At 35.9% G+C, this 22019-nt stretch overlaps 1 protein-coding gene across 3 annotated transcripts in view; it reads right to left on the bottom strand.

Annotated features, from left to right (window-relative positions):
* The window catches only part of MEIKIN (meiotic kinetochore factor), a 78315-nt gene that overhangs the window by 50256 nt on the left and 6040 nt on the right, over positions 1 to 22019 (bottom strand). For all 3 annotated transcript variants that reach the window (XM_058737053.1, XM_058737035.1, XM_058737044.1), the window contains exons 5-8: positions 21403 to 21540; positions 14932 to 15051; positions 5544 to 5583; positions 3768 to 3832 (exon numbers count right to left, since the gene is read on the bottom strand). In XM_058737053.1, the coding sequence (XP_058593036.1) occupies positions 3768 to 3832; positions 5544 to 5583; positions 14932 to 15051; positions 21403 to 21540 (363 nt within the window). The remainder of the gene's footprint in view (positions 1 to 3767; positions 3833 to 5543; positions 5584 to 14931; positions 15052 to 21402; positions 21541 to 22019) is intronic.

Below are 22019 nucleotides of genomic sequence, written 5' to 3'. Positions count from 1 at the left end.
GCTTTAAAACATTTATATTCTTGACTGCAGATATTTATTTATAGCTCCAGTCTCTGCCCTAAACTCCAGACTCCTGTATCACAAACTGCTCTCATTACATCTCTACTTGAAGGCTAATAAGTCTCTTAATGTTTTAATATTTTATTGAAGAACTCTACGTACACAATAGTAGGCACAAATCTTAAATATGTATGTATTCACCCATATAATCACCACCCAAATCAAGGTATAAAATATTCCAACACGTCAAAAGTTTCCTATATGTTCCTTCCCATTCAGCACCCCCTTTCCAAAGATTACCACTATTCTTACTTCTACTATCCAAAATAGTCTTGCCTGTTCTTGAACTTCATATATATGGAATTACACAACACATACATGTTTTTGTCTGCATCATTTCATGAAACATTAGGTACAGGAGTAGAGAGATAAAATTCAATGTTGAAACCAAATTCTCTCTCTTTTTTTTAATATGAAATTTATTGTCAAATTGGTTTCCATACAACACCCAGTGCTCATCCCAAAAGGAAACCAAATTCTCTTAATCATCCTCCCAACTTGCTCTGTCCTCCAGTGCTTTCTCAAGAAATGATACCATCATTCATCCACTTGCTTAAACCAATAATTTTAGACTCTTCCTTGACATTTATTTTTCTCTTTCCCAACATACAGATTAATCAGAAAATCCTAGTGCTTTGAAATATATTCCGGGGGCACCTGGGTGGCTCAGTTGGTTAAGCATCCAACTTCGGTCAGGTCATGATCTCACAGTCCATGAGTTTGAGCCCTACATTGGGCTTTGTGCTACCAGCTCAGAGCCTGGAGCCTGCATTGAATTTTGTGTCTACCTCTCTTTCTGCTCCTCCCTATTCATAATGTGTCTCTCTCTCTCTCTCTCTCAAAAATAATAAAACACTAAAGGTATATATATATATATATATATGTATATACATATATGTGTATATATATATATATATATACATATATATATATATATATATTCCAAATCAGACCACTGCTACCACGTTAGTCTCATACCATTACCTGACCACTACAATAGTTTAACAGGGTCTCTTTGCCTTCTTAGTCTATCTCCACATAGCAGCCAGAGTGATTATTCTAAAATATGTATCCAAGGGGCGCCTGGGTAGCTCAGTCAGTTAAGTGTCTGACTTCAGCTCAGGTCATGATCTCGCAGTTCTTGAGTTCAAGCTCTATGTCGGGCTCTGTGCTGACAGCTCAGAACCTGGAGCCTGCTTCACATTCTGTGTCTCCCTCTTTCTCTGCCCCTCCCCCACTCATGCTCTGTCTCTCTCTGTCTCTCAAAAATAAATAAAAACATTTAAAAATTATAAAAAAATATGTATCCAATATCATCATCCCACTTCTCAGCACATTTAGAATAGAATTCTTACTCCTTACAATGGCATAGGAGACTCTACATTATACCACTTGACTAGCCCTCAACACAACTGCAGTCATTCATTTTTTTTAAACTCATTTTGCTCTGGTCATACTAACCTCTTTTCTCTTCTTCAAACATGCTGCGCTCATTCCCATCTTAGGACCTTTTCTCTTGTTGTTCCCTTTGCCGGCATACTCTATCACAGATTTTCACATGACCCACATTCAAGCTTTGTACAAATATCATCTCCTCAGAGATGCTTATCCTAGAGACTTTTAAATACAGAGAACAAACTGAGGGTGGAAGGGGGTGGGGGTGGGGAAAATGAGTGATGGGCAGTGAGGAGGGCACTTAACGGGGTAAGCACTAGGTGTTTTATGTAAGTGATGAGTCACAGGAATCTACTCCCAAAGCCAAGAGCACACCATATACACTGTATGTTAGCTAACTTGACAATAAATTATATAAAAAAATAAAAAAATTAAATAAAATTTAAAAATACAATAAAATAGTATCCCTTGGGGCACCTGGGTGGCTCAGGTGGTTGAGGGTCCAATTCTTGATCTTGGCTCAGGTCATGATCTTGTGGTTCATGGGATCAAGCCCCATGTCTGGATGTGCACTGATAGGATGGAGCCTGCTTGGGATTCTCTCTCTCCTTCTCTCTCTGCCTCTCCCCTCCTCACACACTCTCTCTCAAAATAAATAAATAAAATTTTTAAAAAAATCATAAAATAGCATCCCTACTCATACCCTGTTTTTGCCCTGCTTTATTTTTATTCTAATATTGATATATATTCATTTGTTTATCTGTTTATTATCTTTCTTCCTCCACTATAGCAGCTCTGTTAGGGCAAGGACTCTGTCATGTTCCCCAGCAACTAAGAAACTTTGTGTCACAATGTAGGTGATTAAAGAATATTTGTTGAATGAATGGAATTAATGAATGGTGTGATAAGTTATCTCTGAAACATCCAAGGGGAAATGTCCAGAAGGCAGCTACATATAAGGGTCTTATTCTCAGAAGAAAGTCTAGATTGAGAGAAAACTTGGAGACCCTGCTATTTATAGAACACCTGTACATATTAGGGGTACATTTTAAAAAGATTAAAATCTAGGAACTGGCCTTGAAGAACTTCCACATTTAATGGCTAATAGTGGCAGATTAGATTGCAGAGGAGACTGTGCAGGAGTTACCTGGGAAGTAGTTACCTGTTTATGTTTGTCTCTATGACTAGACAAGTTTCTAACACTTAGTAAAGAATGTGACATAGGAACACAGTTGGATTTGTTGAATTAAGGAAGTAAAAAGTAATTCTTGAGTAAGATGTCATTTAATTTTAAATTGCAAGTTAATCAACCACATAAAAGTAAGAATACAAAAGCATACATAATTCCAGAATCACTGTTCTGACTCACTATCAGGCTTTATAAATAGTATTTTCCACAGCCAAAGAAAACTTTTTATTGGGCAAGACCTAAGTAAAATCATGATTGCTTTTGGAACCCTTACTACTTTCACTTTGATAACCTCTCTTCTCTTGTTCACAAGCTCCCTTACTCTTAGATTTATACAAAAATTCCTCTTCTAATGCTCACCCTCCAGCGTAGTAGATGCTACTCCTTTGAAAGATGGGTGCTTTTACAAGTTTAGTTTTTATCACTTGATTAATTTCCCTTAAAAGAGCAACTATTTTCATCATTTTTATACCCAGAAATCCTAACATAATACTTGACATTTAGAAAATACTCAGTAGCAGTATTTCTCAAAGTGAAAATGATGCAAAAAACTTATTTTTTTCTTTTAGTTCATACAAACTTGCCTATTAAGAGTAAAACCAGCAATTCTTTGTTTACCCACAAATAAATGCTGTAAAACTTGATTCAGGAAATAAAAATGGAAATCTGAGATACAGCATGGATTAATAAGGTTGGAAATGTCTAAGTTTATTCCAATAATAGACTAAATTATAGAGTGCCTATAATGCAAGACACTGTGTTTATCCTTTTAATTTCAATCATCACACATAATCGCAATATAAATGTTTACTGATTATCTTCCTCTCCCATGACTGAAACTTAGGAGGCAAGGATTTAATACTACTCTTTACTGGTATATATAGCAACACCTAATACAGAGTATATACTCAGTAAATGTTTATGAAATGAATTAATAATGGGTATTTTAGTGATAGTTAAAGACACACATATCTTTCTAACTTCACATATCTTCATTTTTTAAAATATAACCAAGCTAAAAAGCACTCAGTTTCCTGGGCTACCAATTTCCTAAAAATACTGCATTATCACAAAAATAAAGAAATACAGAATTATGAAAATGATTAGTTTCACTGTTTATTACCTGATTCTGAATGGAAAGTACTCTTTGGTCTCTGAGAAATATTTTGGTCGGTTAATGTCATCACTCTATAATAGGAACAAATTAATGATTAGTCTCAATTTTTCAGTAACTGTAGAGAATCCTCAAATAATCTTTACAATAATAACATTAAAAATTTTTTTAATGTTTATTTATTTTTGAGAGAGACAGAGACAGAATGCGTGTGGGTTAGGGGCAGAGAGAGAGGGAGACACAGAATCCGAAGCAGGTTCTAGGCTCTGAGCTGTCAGCACAGAGCCCGACGCAGGGCTCGAACTCACAAGCTGTGAGATCGTGACCTGAGCCGAAGTCGGGACGCTCAAATGACTGAGCCACCCAGGCGTCCCTACAATAACATTTGTATACTATAAAATATCTGTAGAAAGAACACAACTGGTTAAGAAAATGTTACCATATCTATATGAACAAATAGTTTAATAAAAGGTAATACATTTATATACTTTTCAGTGTGAGACAATACATATGGAGGACAAGGTAGAATGTTTAGAATCAGAAAGACCTGAGTTTAAAGGCCAGTTTTGCTACTGGCCTTGGAAAAGTTACTTAACCTGTCCTGATTCTTGGTTCCCTCATTCATGCAAAACAGAATGGCAATCTTGTTTCCTAGGATTCTTGAGGTAAGAATCTCAAGTAACAGGAAAGATAATACTTCTTAAAAATTAATGTCCTTTTCTATTTTAGAAATGACACCACCCCCAGACTGTGACCACCTCCTTGAATTTAGATACTGTCGCTCTCACACACGCCTTACCCTCAGTCTACATGCCACAAACCAAGGTCTTGATCTTTGCTCAGTAATGTTTCTCCTCAGTCTCTCCCATCTTCTAGTTGCTTAAGCCAAAAGTGCGGAGTCAGCCTTGACTACTTTCATACTCCACCATTCATTCCATCAATGAATAACAGACCACCCTGTTAGTTCTGCTTTCAAAATATATCCAAAATCCTTTGGATTTGGTTCCAAAAGCTAGTTCTTACCTATACTCTTACCACTCTGGTCCAATATCTCTTGCCTAGATTAGGACAATAGTCTCCTAACTATATCTCACTATAACTATAATTGTCTCTTCATAATCTATTCACAACACAGTAGTCAGGGTGATTCTTTTAAAACCTAAGCTGTATCATGTTACTCTTCTAACCCTTTCAAAGGCTTTCCAATCCACTTACATTCAGCTACCATGCCTTATATGATATGGCTTTTTCTCTCATTTCATCTTCTTTTTCCTTCTCCCACACTCCATCCCAGGAGCCCAGGCCTTCTTGGCGCAGAGCCTTGCTTCAGCTATTCCCTCCACCTGGAATCCTCTTTTCTCCTGTGAATTACATGTCTTTCTCTGTTTCCTTCTTTATGTCTCTGCTCAAATTTCATTTATGACTTCTCTCACCACACTACTTAAAATAGTGAACCTTCCTTCCAATACTCTCTAGCCCCCATCTTGCTTTTTATCCACAGCATTCATTACCATATAGAACAGAATGAATTTGTTCATTCACTTATTGTCTATCTCATCCAAGTAGAATGTGGACTTGAGGGCAGAGATTTTGTTTTTAATCTATTTCATTAATTACAATGTATCTCTACCTGTAAGAATACTTCTGGCACATAATGATTCCTCAACAAACACTGAATAAATGAATACCTAAATTTGTGGGCTAATAATCATTCCAGCTATATAACTATTATAACACAGGGTTTTCAAAAGCTTGACAACTTTAAAATAAAATATTAGTTCTTACATTTCTCTATGGCATTTCTGATAGTCTTCTGAAGAGGGACCTAGGAAAGGAAAAAAACAAAACAAAACACCAATCTATTAGAAAGATAATTCAAGCATAGACCAGAGGCCAAAATTACTCTAGCTAAAAGTAAATATTTTCTCTAAAATATATGGTGATAGTGCAGTTTATTTTTATGATTTTATTGTTTTGTATTGTTTTTATCTGCCACTTAAATTATATAGAAGTATTTTCAAAATACCAAAATAAAACAAAATTGTTAGGAAATTTTATGAGATGCAGGAATCCATCTGCCTGTATTTGGATAGTTATAATTTTTGAAGTCCTTTCCAATCTTTTATCTACTTGATTCTTACAACAGTCCCACAAGGTAAATAAAACAATTTACTATTTCCACAATACATATACAAAATAACTGGTCAAGTGATAAAACTAACAGCTACCTACCTGGAACTTAAACTCAGATATCATGGTTCTTAATCCAGTACAAATATAGATACACATATTAGTAGACTTATTAGTCAAGACAATGCCTACCAGTCAATATTTTGCTGTGTAGGCACTCTATATTACTAGGTACATAAAGAACTGTGGGAGTAGTCTTCTGAAGAATATGACCCTAATAAGCTGCAGAAGTCTGCTTACATTTAATTAGAATTTTACAGTTTAGTAAAAGTGAAGTGAATGATGCCTACTAATCATTTAGAAGTATTTCTCTGAAAGGGAGGTTCCCAAAATATAAAGGACTACAGTGAACAGCATCTACTTTCTGCTTTTGCTGATGATAGTCTCTTGCTTTTCCTTGTGATAATCAAGACAGGGCCTGTGACTCAGTACAATGGCAGCCCTGCATCTCTCTGCCCAAAGTGACTGTTCAAGGATAAGCATATGAAATAATTTAAGCCAAGGTATAAGACCAGGACTTTTGTTCAAATCACTGGGAAAGAGAAGCACTTTTGTTCACTGGATTTGAGGCTGTGAGTATATAGGCCTGGACCTAACAAGAGCTACTATATGAAGGGAGGTTAGCTGAGAGTTCAGTTTGCACATTAGTGCCGTGAGCTGAGAGATGGAAAGGAATTGGGTCCTACTGATACCATTTGAAAGCCTGAATTAGGGTTCCTGGGTGGTTCAGTTGGTTAATCATCCAACTTTGTCTCAGGTCAAACCACAGTTTGTGGGTTTGAGCCCCACGTCAGGCTCTGTGCTGGCAACTCAGGGCCTGGAGCCTGCTTCAGATTCTGTGTCTCCCTCTCTCTCTGCCCCTCCCCTGCTGGCACTCTGTCTCTCTTTCTCAAAAATAAATAAAAGCATTAAAAATAATTTTTTTTAAAAAAGAAAGCCTGGATCAAGTTGTAATTGCATATGATATACTGCTAGATTTTTCAGGTATATGTGGTAATAATTTCATTTTTTAACCTAATAAAGTTTGAGGTAGGATTGATTTTTTTTTTAATTTTTCTTTCTTTCTTTCCTTCTTTCTTTTTCTTTTTTGTCATCACTTACAGTGGACAAAGAAGTTAACTGAAACATTTGTTAAAGAGACAGGCTGCTTCTTTGGGCACTTTATATCAGCAAAGGAGTTGCCAAAGTAAACATAACACAAGGTTTTCAAACTGTCAGAAATACTGCCATCCAGATAGATACCAACTCTCCCATAAGGGACCCCATAACCAATGCTTAATTCTTTGATATTATTTATCCCTCCTTTTTGTGAGGCTCTGATAGATGAGCTGACAACATCCATTGCTATTCCCCCTCTCTATTTTTATACATTTTCCCCTTTCTACCACTATAGAGGCTAGAAGAATAAAATACTTGGGTTTTTATAAACTTTATCAAAGAAGACTTCCAAGTAGTCAGGAGATACAGGACTCAGTCCTGGCCAATAGACCTAGTCTGCTGGGAAATTAATTGGAAAGCTTTTGCTTTTCTGATAAAAAGAGATGTATGTGGCTAGTACTGCCTTTTCTAATTCTTTTTCCCTGGAACACTGTTGTGATGCCTAAAGGCTTAACAACCATCCTACAACTATGGGGTAAGAAGCCAACACACTTGGTAGTAGAAAGATAGAAAGAGTATAAGATCTTAATGCTATTAGTGAGATGCTACACTAACTCTGGCCTGGGAAGAGAAGTAAATCTAGTATAAACAAGCCTTTTTTGCATGACAAAAACAACATACACAAAAAGACAACTGACAAACTTGGGGAAATATTCACAATATAAGCCACAGACAAAAGACTAATATTCTTTTTTTTCCCAATGTTTATTTATTTTTGAGAGACAGAGCATAAGTGGGGGGAGGGGCAGAGAGAGAGGGAGACACAGAATCCGAAGTAGGCTTCAGGTTCTGAGCTGTCAGCACAAAGCCTGATGCGGGGCTTGAACCCATCATGACCTGAGCCGAAGTTGGATGCTTAACCAACTGAGCTACCCAGGAGCCCCTAATATTCTTTACAAAAAATTTTTTTAGGTATAGATGAAACACATTATATTAGTTTCATGTGTACTACCTAATGAATTAACTTCTCTAAATATTATATTATGCTCACCACAAGTGTAGCTAACTTGTCACCATAAGATGCTATTATAATACCACAGACTACATTCCCTATGCTGTGACTTTTATTCCTGTGACTTATTCATTCCAAAACTCCAAGTCTCTTATCCCCTCTCCCCTTAACCCATTTTGCCCACACTCCCATTCCCCTTCCCTGTGGGAACCATTAGTTTGTTCTCTGTATTTACAGGTCTGATTCTGTTTTTTGTTTTTTAATTTGTTTTGTTTTTTAGATTCCCCACATGTGAAATCATATGGTATTTGTCTTTCTCATTCTCACTTATTTCACTTACCATAATGCCCTCTAGGTGCATTCATGTAGTTGCAAATGGCAAGATCTTAACCTTTTATGGCTGTGTAATAGTGTGCATGCATGTGTGTGTGTGTGTGTGTGTGTGTGTGTGTGTGTACCATATCTTCCTCATCCATTTGTTCATCAGTGTACATTTAGATCACTTCCATACCTTGGCTATTACAAATAATACTACAATAAATTTTCAAATTAGTGTTTTTGTTTTCTTTGGGTAAATATCCAGTAGTGGGATTACTGAATCATATAGTATTTCGACTTTTAATGTTTTGAGGAACATCCATACTGTTTTCCACAGTGGCTGTGCCAATTCACATTCCTACCAACAGTGCATGAGGGTTCCTTTTTCTCCACATCCTTATCAACACTTCCTTTTTCTTGTCTTTTTATTTTAGCCATTCTGACAGGTGTGAGGTGGTATCTCATTGTGGTTTTGATTTGCAGTTTCCTGGTGATTAATGATGGAAGCATCTTTTCATGGCTGTTGGCCATCTGCATGTCTTCTTTGGAAACATGTCTATTCAGGTACTCTGCCCATTTTTTTAAAGTTTCTTTTTTTAAGTTTTTATTTATTTGAGAGAGACAGTTCAAATAGGGGAGGGGCAGAGGGAGAAGGAGAGACAGAGAATCCCAAGCAGGCTCTGCACCACCAGTGCAGAGCCGGATGCAGGGCTCGAACCCACAAAGCCGTGAGATCGTGACCTGAGCTGAAGCCATACAAAGAGACATATCTAGAAAAAAATGTCATTATGGCTGATGTAAGAAAAAGTACTGCCTATGTTCTCTCATAGGATTTTTATGATTTCAGGCCTCACATTTAGGCCTTTAATCCATTTTGAGTTTGTGTATGGTATAAGAAAGTGGTCCACTTTCATTTTTTTGCATGTAGCTATCCAATTTTCCCAGTACCATTTATTAAAGAGGCAGTCTTTTCCCCATTGTATCTTCTTGCGTTGTCACAGATTAATTGACCATATAAGCATGGGTTTATTTCCAGGCTCTCTATTCTGTTCCATTGATCTATGTGTTTATTTTTGTGCCAGAACCATGCTATTTTGACTACAGCTTGTAATATATCTTGACATCTGGAAGTGTGACATCTCCAGCTTTACTATTTCTCAATATTGCTTTGGATATTTGGGCTCTTCTGTGGTTCCAAACAAATTTTACACTTATTTGTTCTAATTCTGTGAAAAATGCTATTGGTATTTTGATAGGGATTGCACTGAATCTTCAGATTGTTTGGGGTAGTATGGACATCTTAACAATATTAATTCTTCCAATTCATGAGCACGAAATACCTTCTCATTTCTCTTCAATTTCTTTCATCAGTGTTTTACAGTCCTCAGAATACAGGTCTTTCACCCCCCTGGTTAAGTTTATTCCTAGGTATTTTATTATTTTTTGTGCAATTACACATGGAGTTGTTTTCTTTTTTATTTATTTATTTATTTAATTTATTTTTTAATATATGAAATTTACTGTCAAATTGGTTTCCATACAACACCCAGTGCTCAAGGAGTTGTTTTCTTAATTTCTCTTTCAGCTACTTTGTTATCAGTGCACACAAATGCTATCAATTTCTGGATATTAATTTTGTATCCTAAAACTTTACTGAGTTTATTTATTACTTCTAATAGTTTTTTGGTAAAGTCTTTAGGGTCTTCCGTGTACAGTATCATGTCATCTGCAAACAATGATAGCTTAATTTCTTCCTTATCAATATGGATGTCTCATTTCTTTTTCTTGTCTGACTGCTGTGGCTAGAATGTCTAGCACTATGCTGTAGTGTTAGAAAAGTAGTAAGACAGGACATCCTTATCTTGTTCCTGATCTTAGAGGAAAAGCTCTCAGGTTTTAACCATACAGTATGATATTAACTGTGCTTTTTTTTTCTTTCATAGATGGCCTTTATTATGTTGAGGTATGTTCTCTCTAAAGTCACATTAGGGAAAGTTTTTTTTTTTTTTTTAAATCATGAATGGATGTTAAATTTTGTCAAATGCTTTTTCTGCATCTACTGAGATAATCATGATTTTTATCCTTCATTTTGTTGATGTGGAGTATCCTGTTGATTGTGATATTGAACCATCCTTGCGTCCCCAGAATAAATCCCACTTGGTAGTGGTGAATGATCCTTTTAATGTATTGTTGAATGTGGTTTGATAATATTTTACTGAGGATTTTTAAATCTATGTTCATCAGGGATTTTGAACTGTAGTTTTCTTTTCTCTCTCTCTCTCTCTCTCTCTCTCTGTCTCTCTGTATTGGTGTATTTGTCTGGTTTTGGTATCATGGTAATGCTGGCCTTATGGAATGAGTTTGGAAGCTTTCCTTCCTCTCTCTCCTATTTTTTTGGAATTGTTTGAGAAGAATAAGCATTAACTCTTCTTTAAATGTTTTTTAGAATTCACCTGTGAATCCATCTAGTCCTAGACTTTTATTTTTTGGTAGTCTTTTGTGTACTAATTCAATTTTGTTATTACCAATGGTTTCTTTAAGATTTTCTATTTCTTCCTAATTCAGTCTGTTAGATTGTGTGTTTCTAGAAATTTATCCATTTCTTCTAGGATGTCCAATTTTTTGGCATATAATTTTTCAAACTACTCTTACAATCTTATATTTATGTGGTGCCAGTTGTTACTTGTCCTCTTTCATTTCTGGTTTTACTTATTTGGGTCATTTCTCTTTTTGTCTTGAAGAGTCTGCCTAAGGACTTATCAATTTTTTTTTTATTTTTTTTAATGTTTACTTATTTTTGAGACAGAGAGAGACAGAGCATGAACAGGGGAGGGGCAGAGAGAGGGAGACACAGAATCCGAAATGGGCTCCAGGCTCTGAGCCGTCAGCACAGAGCCCGATGTGGGGCTCGAACCCACGGACTGTGAGGTCATGACCTGAGCCGAAGTCGGACGCCTAACCGACTGAGCCACCCAGGCGCCCCTAAGGACTTATCATTTTATTTGTTTTCAAAGAACCAGCTCCTGCTTTTGTTGAACTGTTCTATTGGTTTTGGTTTTTGTTTTTGTCTCTTCGTCATTTATTTCTGCTCTAAACTTTATTATTTCCTTCTTTCTACTCACATTGGGCTTTGTTTGTTCTTTTTTCTATTTCTTTTCGGTTTAAGGTTAGATAATTTTTTTTAATGTTTATTTATTTTGAGAGAGAGAGAGAGGGAGAGCGAGCAAGCACACACGAGTGGGGGAGGGGTAGAAAGAGAATGATAGAGAGAATCCCAAGCAGGCTCTGTGCTGTCAGTGCAGAGGCCCATGCAGGACTCAACCCCATGAACCAGGAGATTGTGACCTGAGCTGAAATCAAGAGTTGGATGCTCAACCGAGCCACCCAAGTGCCCCGGTTTATAAACAGATATATAATTATAAATAAATAGATAATTTATTTGAGCTTTTTCTTGTTTCTTCAGGTAGGCCTGTATCATTATATATTTCTCTCTTAGAATTGCTTTTTATGTGTCTTAAATGTTTTGGACCATTACATTTTCATTTTCTTGTGTCTCCATGTAATTTTTGATTTCCCCTTTGATTTATATGTTGACCCATTAGTTGTTTATTATTATGTTGTTTAGCCTCCCCATGTTTGTGCTTTTTCCAGTTTTTTTTCTTATGATTCACTTCCAGTTTTATACTGCTGTGGGAAGAAAAGATGCATAGTATAAATTCAATCTTCTTAAATTTATTCAGACTTGCTTTCTGGCCTAACATTCAATCTATTCTAAAGAATTTTCCACATGCCCTTGAAAAGAATGTACATTCTGTTGTTTGGATGAAATGTTTTGTATATATCTGTCATACCATCTGGGGTAATGTGTCATTCAAAGACACTGTTTCCTTATATATATATTTTTTTCAATTTTTTTTCAAATTTATTTCTGAGAGAGAGCATGAGTGGGGAAGGCACAGACAGAGAGGGAGACACAGAATCCGAAACAAAATCCAGGCTCTGAGCTGTCAGCACAGCTGACAGGGTCCAAACTCATGAACTACAAGATTATGACCTCAGCCAAAGTCAGACACTCAACCGAATGAGCCACCCAGGCATCCCTCCTTATATTTTTAATGTTTATTTATTTTTGAGAGAGAGAAAGGGAGAGGGAGAGAGAGAGAGGGAGAGGGAGAGAGAGAGAGAGAGAGAACATGTAAGGGTCAGGGAGGGGCAGAGAGACAGAGAGACCAAGAATCCAAAGCCGGCTCTGTGATGACAGCAGAGACCCTAATCCCAGGCTCCAACACACAAACCATGAGATCATGACCCGAGCCAAAGTCGGACACTTAACCAACTGAACTACCCAGGAACTCTGACACTTTTACACATACATGCGCGCGCACACACACACACACACACACACACACAGAAAATAAAAATAGCCTTCAAACATATGAAAAATATTTAAGCTCACATACAGTTAGGGAAATGCAAACTAAAATAACACTGAGATACCATTTCTCACCTATTAGAGTAGCAAAAATTTTTAAATATGACAATATACTTTGTTGGTGAGGGTATGAGGAAACAGGATATGAGAATATGTTGATGGGAATGCAAACTGGTATAATCTTTCTGGAGGAAAATCTGGCAATATGCAACAAAACTATATATCCACTTACCTTATGACCCAGCATCCTACTTCTGAAAATCTATCTTTACGATATGATAATATATTTTCATATTATTGATGGAATAATATGAATTTACACACTGCTTGTAGTGGCAAAATACTGGGGGGAAACCCTAGATATCTAATTCATAGGGGAGTACTTAAATAAACAAAAATACATCCATACAGTGGAGTACCATGCAGCTATTGAAAAAACATGAGGAAGAGCTCCTTAAAACTAGCTGGAGTGATTTCTAATACATACTAATATGTGGAAAAAAACAAAATAAAAAAGTATATATAAATATGCTAACCTTCATGCACAAAAGAAGAGGATATAGGGCACCTGGGTGGCTCAGTTGGGTGAATATCAGATTTTGGCTCAGATCATGATCTCACGTTTTGTGAGTTCAAGCCCTACATTGGGCTAGCTGTTGTCAGTGCAGAGCCCACTCTGGATCCTCTGTCCCCCACTTCTCTCTGCCCCTCCCCTGCTTGTGCTCTTTCTCTCAAAAATAAATGAAACACTCAAAAAAAAAAAAAAGGAAATAAAGAAGAGGATATAAGAAAATACATACAAAAGAAATACAAGAAAGATAAACCATAAGGGTTGGGTGGGAAAGGGGTAGAAAGAAGAGGGGAATAGGATCAGGGTAGCAGGAAGGAGAAGTGATGCTTTCCTGAGAACATATAAATATTTTATAGCTTTGACTCTTAGAACCATAGCAATGTTTCACATACCTTCACATAGCCCCTTCTCCCCAAATAAAGAAACAAATCAGGATGGAAAACCAAAAATTGAATCTGACACTAGCAAATGAGTCTAACTATACTCCAAGTGATTAACAAAATGCACTGAAATATATATAACCTATATAACTTTGTGTATGCTTGAATTATATAAATAAGTAAATAAAATATTGTATTTTAACACATAAAATAAATATTCATGAGTTAATACTGCTATAATCAACTGAATAAATAAACAGCAGAAAAGATACAATTCTTTTACAGTAGAATTTCAATTAGTGAATGTAGCAGGGAAGCAAAAAATAGAAAATCACCATTAAACAAACACCAGCATAATAACTGTTAGAGTCAAGTTCCTCTGATGAATACTAATATCAGTGAATGAAAATTTGAGGAGAAACAGGATTTATAAGTCTCAAACTATCTTCTCTGGATATTTATTAACCACAAAGGCAAACTAGTAACTTAACTATTCAGAAAACCACAGCCACCACCTTAATCAAGTGATGAAGTTTAGTATCACCAGTAATATGATATACTGACATCAAGAATTTAATACAATGTACTGAAAAAGGCATAACATCATTTCTGCAGTGTTCTTTAAAACATTGTATAAGCTCATTCTAATCATAAGAGAACATTAGACAAATTCAAAAGTGAGGGACGTTCTATAAAATAACTGATGAGTAATCTTCAAAAGTACCAAAATTATGAAAAACAAACAAAGATGAGAAACTGTTACAGACTATAGTAGACTAAGGAAGAAGTAACAATCAGATGCAATGTTTGATCCTGAAACACAAGAAAAGAGATTGGTGGAAAAACTGGTGAAATGCAAATAAGGTTTAATTAGTAGTTTTATGCCAGTGTTAATTTTCTGATTCTGATCATTGTACTAATGTTATATAAGACAGCATTAGGGAAAGCTGGGTGAGATGTACATGGGAATTCTCTATTTTTGCAACTTTTTTGCAAGTCTAAAATTACTTCAAAATAAAAGTTATAAAACAGGAGACCCTTATGTTATTTGTAGCCAAAGATTATGCTAATTGATAAACTTAGCTATAAATCATTCAAAAAATTACTTTGTTTTTCTGATATAGATGAGGGTTTTCCTCTGTGACATAAGAAAAAAGAATGTGAAAACTCACCTAAAATTGCAGAGAGGTCTGAAAACTGTGGTACCTTCTCTATTGCTATTGCTTTACTGGTATCCAGAAGAGTGGAATTCTTGCATTGCGTATGTTCTTCCAACCTGGGACATTTCCAATCTAAAACAGCAGGCAGAAATGGCACACAACTTTGAACAACAGCACACAACTAGTAGGTTACCTCCCCCAACTCCAAAGGTCCCAGCCATACTAAGCTGTGGCAATTAAAGATTTGGGTAAGACAGAGAAAAAAGACAAGTCTTGATGGCATCAGAATAGTAAATATTCTTTGGCCTATTTCAGTACTGTAATCTACTTTCTTTCATGGATTTTTGCCCCATAAACATTACTGACATAAGAGACAGACAGCATACCTACGAGGTTCCTTTTAATATTTTATGTATAAATTATACCTATTAAATAACATGCTAGTATTACTTGATGTCAGTTTTAAACTTTCCATTAACTTCCCACTACGCAAGAATGAGGTTATTCTCTCTTACATCCCTGTCCCCACCTTTTCCACACTTCCCATTATCCTGATATTATATTACATATTTAGTTAGATCAATATTTGGTATAGACATTATAATAATAAATTGCCATAAAAATGCTATTTACTCTTGTACACCATAACAATCATTTCTACCCCCTGGAGTCAGTCTTTTTTGTTAGTTTAGTTTTCTCTGTATTTTTCATCTATTTAATCCCAAACTTTACACCACGTTCTATAAATTCATTCTTTTCATTCCATTTCTAGTGTTCTAAAGTTTCACAATGCTTCATCTTGGTGTTTTTCATCTATTGTGGTAGGCACAGTGTGACCCTTTTAACACAGAAATCATACTCTTTAACGCTAGCAAACTGTTCTTGAATTATAACATTGGTAATTTTCCTCTTGTTTCTTTCACCATCTTTGTCTGAAACTGCTTTCATTTGATATTGGATATCATATACTCCTCCACTAACTTATCTCTGTTGAGTAGCAACCTTTCATCTTTATTTTCCTTTTTTTTCTCCTCAACCCTAATTTCTAATCCTTCTAAATTTCTCTCTGCTATTGCATTCATGATCTGAATATTCCCTTTTTCATAGCACCCTATTCTTATTTAATGAACACAATATACATTTTATGTCAGTGAGACTATTTTTTCAATATATTTTTTTCTCCTTGTGTTTCTATTTCTGCTTGGTTCCTTTTCTTAATTTTTAATTTTTAATTTTATTGTGGTAGGAACACTTAACATCAATCTACCCCCTCAAATTTGTAAGTGTACAATATTGTTCAGTATAGCGTATCACAGTGTTGTATAGCAGATCTCTGGAACCTATTCATCTTACAAAACTGATACTTAATACCTGTTGAATAGCAGCTTCCTATGTCTATCTCATTCTAGGCCAGGGCAACCAACATTCTACTCTCTAATTCTATGAATTTGACTATTTTAGATATCTCATGCAAGTGGAATGATACAGTATTTATCTTTCTGTTACTGGCTTATTTTACTTATCATAGCATTCTTAAGGTTCATCCAGGTTGTTGCATATGGCAGGACCTCCCTTTAAGGCTGAATAATATTCCATCATCTGCATATACCATATTTCTTTTATCCATTCATAAATCAATGAAAACATAGATGGTTTCCACATTTAGCTATTGTGAATAATGCTGAAATAGATATGGGGCGCAAACATCTCTTTAAGATCCTGATTGCAATTACTTTGGATAAATATCCACAAGTAGGATTGGTGAATCACATGGTAGTTCTATTTTTAATTTTTTGAGGAACCTCTACACTGTTTCCCGTAGCAGTTGCATCATTACAATCCAAACAACAATGCACAAGTGTTCCAATTTCTCTACATCATTGTCAACACTTATTTTTTTGTTTATTTATTTTTGAGAGAGAGACAGATCATGAGTGGGGGAGGGACAGAGAGAGAGAGACAGAATCTGAAGCAGGCTCCAGGCTCTGAGCCTGACGTGGGGTTTGAACTCATGAACCGTGAGATCATGACCTGAGCCGAAGGTGGATCCTTAACCAACTGAGCCACCCAGGATCCCCCGCCCCCCTTTTTTTTTTTTAATAATAATCATCCTAACAGGTGAGGTGACATTTCATTGTGGTTTTCATTTGCATATCCCTGATAATTAGTGATATTGGCATCTTTTCATATACTTGTTGGCCATCAGTATATCTTCTTTGGGGAAATGTCTATTCAAGTCCTTTGGCCATTTTGTAACGGGGTTATTTGTTCATTTTTTTCCCCGAGTTATAGGAGTTTCTTATATATTTTTTAACATTAATGTCTTATCAGGTAAGTATTTTGCAAATATTTTCTCCCTTTTTGTATGTTGCCCTTTCACTCTGTTGTTTATTTTGCTGTGCAGGTTTTTAGTTTTATGTAATCTCACTTGTCTAACTTAGCTTTTGTTGCCTGTGCTTTTGGTGTTACATCCAAGAAATCATTAAGTATCATGAGGGTTTTCCCCTATGTTTTCTTCCATGTGTTTTATGGTTTCTGGTCTTATGTTTAAGTCTTTAATCCATTTTGAATTGGGTTTTTTGTATGATGTAAGGTATTGGTCTTATTTCATCCTTTTGTAGGTGGAAGTCCAGTTTTCCCACACTTGATCTTAGACAAAAGGCCAAGAAGCGATGGAAGTCCAGTTTTCCCAACATTGTTTGTTGAAGAGACTATTCTTTCCCCACTGTGTATTCTTGCCACCATTGTTTAAAATCATTTCTCTCTATTCTATTCATCTACATGTCTATCTTTATGCCAGTACCATACTGTTATAATTACTGTAGTTTTGCAATATATTTTGAATTCAAAAAAGTGTCAATTTTCTGTATGGTTGTTCTATTTATTGAAAATGGGAGTAATGAAGTCTTCATTACTGTATGGATGTCTATTTTTGCCCTCAGGTCTGTCAGTGTTTATCTGTTAGGCGCTTTGATGTTGAGTGCATATTTCTTTATATTTGTTATATGTTCCTGATTAATTGACCCTTTCATCATTATATAATGTCTTTGTGTCTTGTGATAGTTTTTGACTTAACGGATGTTTTATCTGATATAAGTAGAGCCACTCCTGATTTCTTTTGGTTACCATTTATATGGATTATCTTTTCCTATTGCTCCACTTTCAGCCTATGTGTGTCCTGAAATGTAGAGTCTTTTGTAGATAGCATATAGACCTTGTTTTTCAAAATCCATCCAGCCACTCTGTGTCCTTTGATTGGGGAATTTAAACCAGCTACATTTGAAGTAATTATTGATAGGGAAAGAATATTACTATTTTGTTAATTATTTTGTCTTATCGTTCTTTTACCCCTTTTCCTTTCTTGCCATCTTCATTTGTGTTTCATTGATTATTTTGATATGCTTTGACTCCTTTCTATTTTTCTTTTGTGTATTTTCTATAGGCATTTTTAATGTGGTTACCATGGTGCTTATATAAAATATAGTCTTAACAATCTATTTTAATCAGATAGCAACTTCGATTATATACAAAAACTATACTTTTATTTCTCCCTTCACACACATTTTGTGTTACTGATGTTATGGTTTACATTTTTTTTATGTTGTGTATCCATTAACATATTTTTATTTTATTTTTAATACTTTAGTCTTTATTATTAGAATTAAAAGAGATTTAAATACCACTGTTACAGTATTATTTTATATTTATCTATATACTTATTGGCAAGTTTTATATTTTCATATGCTTTTGTGTTGCTGTTTAGAGTCCTTTATTTCAACTTAAAGAACTCCTTTTACCATTTTTTTTGTAAGGTGAGTCTAGTGGTGATTAACTCCTTCAGCTTTCCTTTAAGAAACTCCTTATCTCTTCATTTGAGTTTTTATTTTAACCACCTGGTGCTCATCAGGACAAATATACTCCTTAATTCCTATTACCTATTTCACCCATCCCTCACCCACCTGCCTTCTGGTAACTATCAGTTTGTTCTCTATAGTTAAGAGTCTGTTTCTTGACTTATCTTTCCCCATTCCTTGTTCATTTGATTTGTTTCTTAAATTCCACTTATGAGTGTAATCACATGGTATTTGACTTTCTCTGACTTATTTTGCTTAGCATTATACTCTCTGGCTCTATCCATATTGTTGCAAGTGGAGAATTTCATTTATTATGGCTGAACAATATTCCATTGATGTTGTTTGTTTCTATTGATAGTTTTGCTGGTTGACAGTTTCTTTACCTTCACCACTTTGACAGATCATTCTACCCTTTGTGGCCTGCAAGGTTTCTGCTGAGAAACCCAATGATAGTTTAATGGGGGTTCCCGTGTACATATCAAGTTGCTTTTCTACTACTGCTTTCAAAATTAAAAAAGTCAAAATTATTAAACAGTCAAATTATTAAAAGTCAAAATTTGACTTTTGATAATTTGAGTCCCTGTGTGGATTTACTTGGTTACCTTATCTGAGATTCATTGGGCTTCCTAGGTCTGCATGTGCATTTCCTTCCCCAAATTGGGTAAATTTGCAGCTATTATTTCTGTGAATAAACTTTCTGGCAGGCTCTCTTTCTTTTTCCCTCACCCTCCCTTCAGTCCCTTACTCTTTCTCCCTATTCTTTCCTCTCTCATCTTCTTTCTTTTACCCTTATCTCTCCCTTCTTTCTTTTTCTCCCTCTCTCCCTCCCTCATCTCTTCGCCCTCTGAGACTCCTATAAAGTTTAAAGTTAAAAGTTGCTCTGTTTAATTGTGTTCTATGAGTCTCTTAAGGTTTCCTCACACACCTTATTTGTTGTCAGTGGCCAATAGGCATCTAGAATATACCAGGTCCCATCAGCACTTTGAGACAATTGAGAAAGAAGTCATTCCCTTGGGTAGCACTCTGAGACAGGCAAGAGACTAGCCAATCCTTTGGGAAGGTCCCAGAAAATTTACAACATTTCACGCATGGTTCAGTTCTTTTCTTCCCTAACCAGGGAGAAGATGGGACTTAGGGGTTTCCTGCCAATTCCTGTTGGCTTTGATATGGCTGGTCTCATACATGCCCGAGGTGCAGGAGTCCCTTTAACCAGTTTCCAGATTTCTCACAAAGGGAAAAAGTCCATGTATTGCTGTTGAATTGGTGTGTCCATGGGGGAAGAATGGATCAGGGCTTCTTATTCCAACATCTTGCTGATGTCACTCTCTATATATTTTCCTTTGTTTTGATCACTATGTTTTGTTAGAAGACTTCCTCAGGAAGACTGATGATCCTTGGCTCTCCTCTTATTTAAGAGGGAGCCCTAAAAGGCTAAGTGGAATCTCTGGCCTTGTTTGGGCTTGTCACAGAGTTGGTTTCAGTGCAGAGTGTTCTTGTCAGTTTCACTGAAGGGGTACTGAGGTAAGTATCTTTAGGTACTTTCTTTAAGGCTGCTCAGATTTGTTAGGAAAGAATCTTCCATTCTCCTGCCTAGAAAGTTCAAGTCTGGGTGCTAGTATTTTGGAAGCTGAGCAGAGAAATGGGATGTTGGGTTGGGATGGGAATAGGCATTAGTCGAGAAGGTCTCACAATTCAGATGTACATTTTCATTTAATTTCCCCTCTTCTTCATTCAGTACAGTATCTGAGACAGTTGCCTTTTATGTATAATAACACCCAAATCTCATTGGCATGAAATTAAAGCATTTACTCTTATTCCCATGTGTACTGGTTGGCTCAGGCAGGTCTGCTTCAGATTACAGACCTGCTGATCAGATGGGGCAGCTCCCTGCAGTCTGCAGGTTGTCTGGGACTATTCTGTCCCATACCTCTCATTCTGGGGTCCCCACAGGAGAGGCAGAAGCTAATTAGGATATATTCATCTCACAATGTTAAAAGTTTAAGAGGACAAGCCCAACCATTTAAGCATATTTCAAAGATCTGTTTATATCTTATTGCCCAAAGCAAGTCACATTTCCATTACTGTACCAAAGCCAAACAGGGAGAAAGTTCATTCCACCACTACAAGGATATGGCAAGGGTGTGAACATATGATACTACTCCAGGGGAATGAGTAATTGGGATCAGCATTTCAAATTCCATGATCCTTGCTATTAACAGTGCCTACTATCCTGCATTCCAGAGTTCCTCAGTTTCAAAATACCCAAAAGAATAAATCTCCACGCTCTATTTAAGTAAGACAGTAGTCACCACATCTTCTACATTTCAGATATATCTTTTTACAAGTATTGGGGCATCCAAATTGTGAGCTTCTCTGGGATACTATAATGCAAATTGGCTTGTTTCTGGGTCATTCTCCTAATGTCTTCTTCCTTTTCTTATCTGGTGGCTTTTGATGTACAGTCCTATGTGACTGAGCCTGGAATACAGTGGATAGTGAGCGAGGGCAGGAGGTTTTAATGAGGAAGACAAGCACACCTTCTCAAAAGGAACATTATTCATTGGAGGATTTGTGGACAAAGGAACAATTTCTATAGTGGGTCAGCTTAAGTTTGAAATTGTTTTCTCACCTAAATAATCTGATCCTCTGAAGATCTCAGGTGATGGGAAACTACTTAAACTCTCTTCAAAACTCTTGTATTCTGTGTAAGAGTCTGTGAATGAATAGCTCAGAAGAGAACTAGAAATTTCATGCTGCAAACTTTGTCCTGTAGAATAAACAAACAAAAAAGGTAAAATGTTTCAACAGTAGACACACTCAAAATCCTAAGAATTCAAATATGTAGAAATATACATGCAGTTTTATACAGAGAATGTAAAATTACTTATATAAATGACTGAAAAAGCATACAATTGTACACCACTTTAACTTAAACCTTAGAAAATGACTTGTTTTTTATGTAGAAAAATGCATTATAATCTTTTCCATTGCTTTCCCAAGTTTTATAATTTATTCCTTATGCTCCTTAGCTTCAATTGTGATTTTTTACCCCAAAATACAAGTTTTATATATAAGTAACTCACTAACTGTAAACTAACAAGCTGAGAATAAAGGATAATTCTAGTTATTCCATTTAAAAATCAATGAGCCTACATCACCAGAGAAATACAAATCACAACGAGATGCCATCTCACTCCTATCTGAAGGGCTAAAATTAACAACTCAGGAAATAACAGACGTTGGTGA

Source organism: Neofelis nebulosa, chromosome 1 (genome assembly GCF_028018385.1).
Source record: "Neofelis nebulosa isolate mNeoNeb1 chromosome 1, mNeoNeb1.pri, whole genome shotgun sequence".
Classification (NCBI taxonomy): Eukaryota; Metazoa; Chordata; class Mammalia; order Carnivora; family Felidae; genus Neofelis; species Neofelis nebulosa.
Note: the sequence above shows the minus strand (reverse complement) of the source record. Positions and strands in the feature narration are given on the sequence as shown.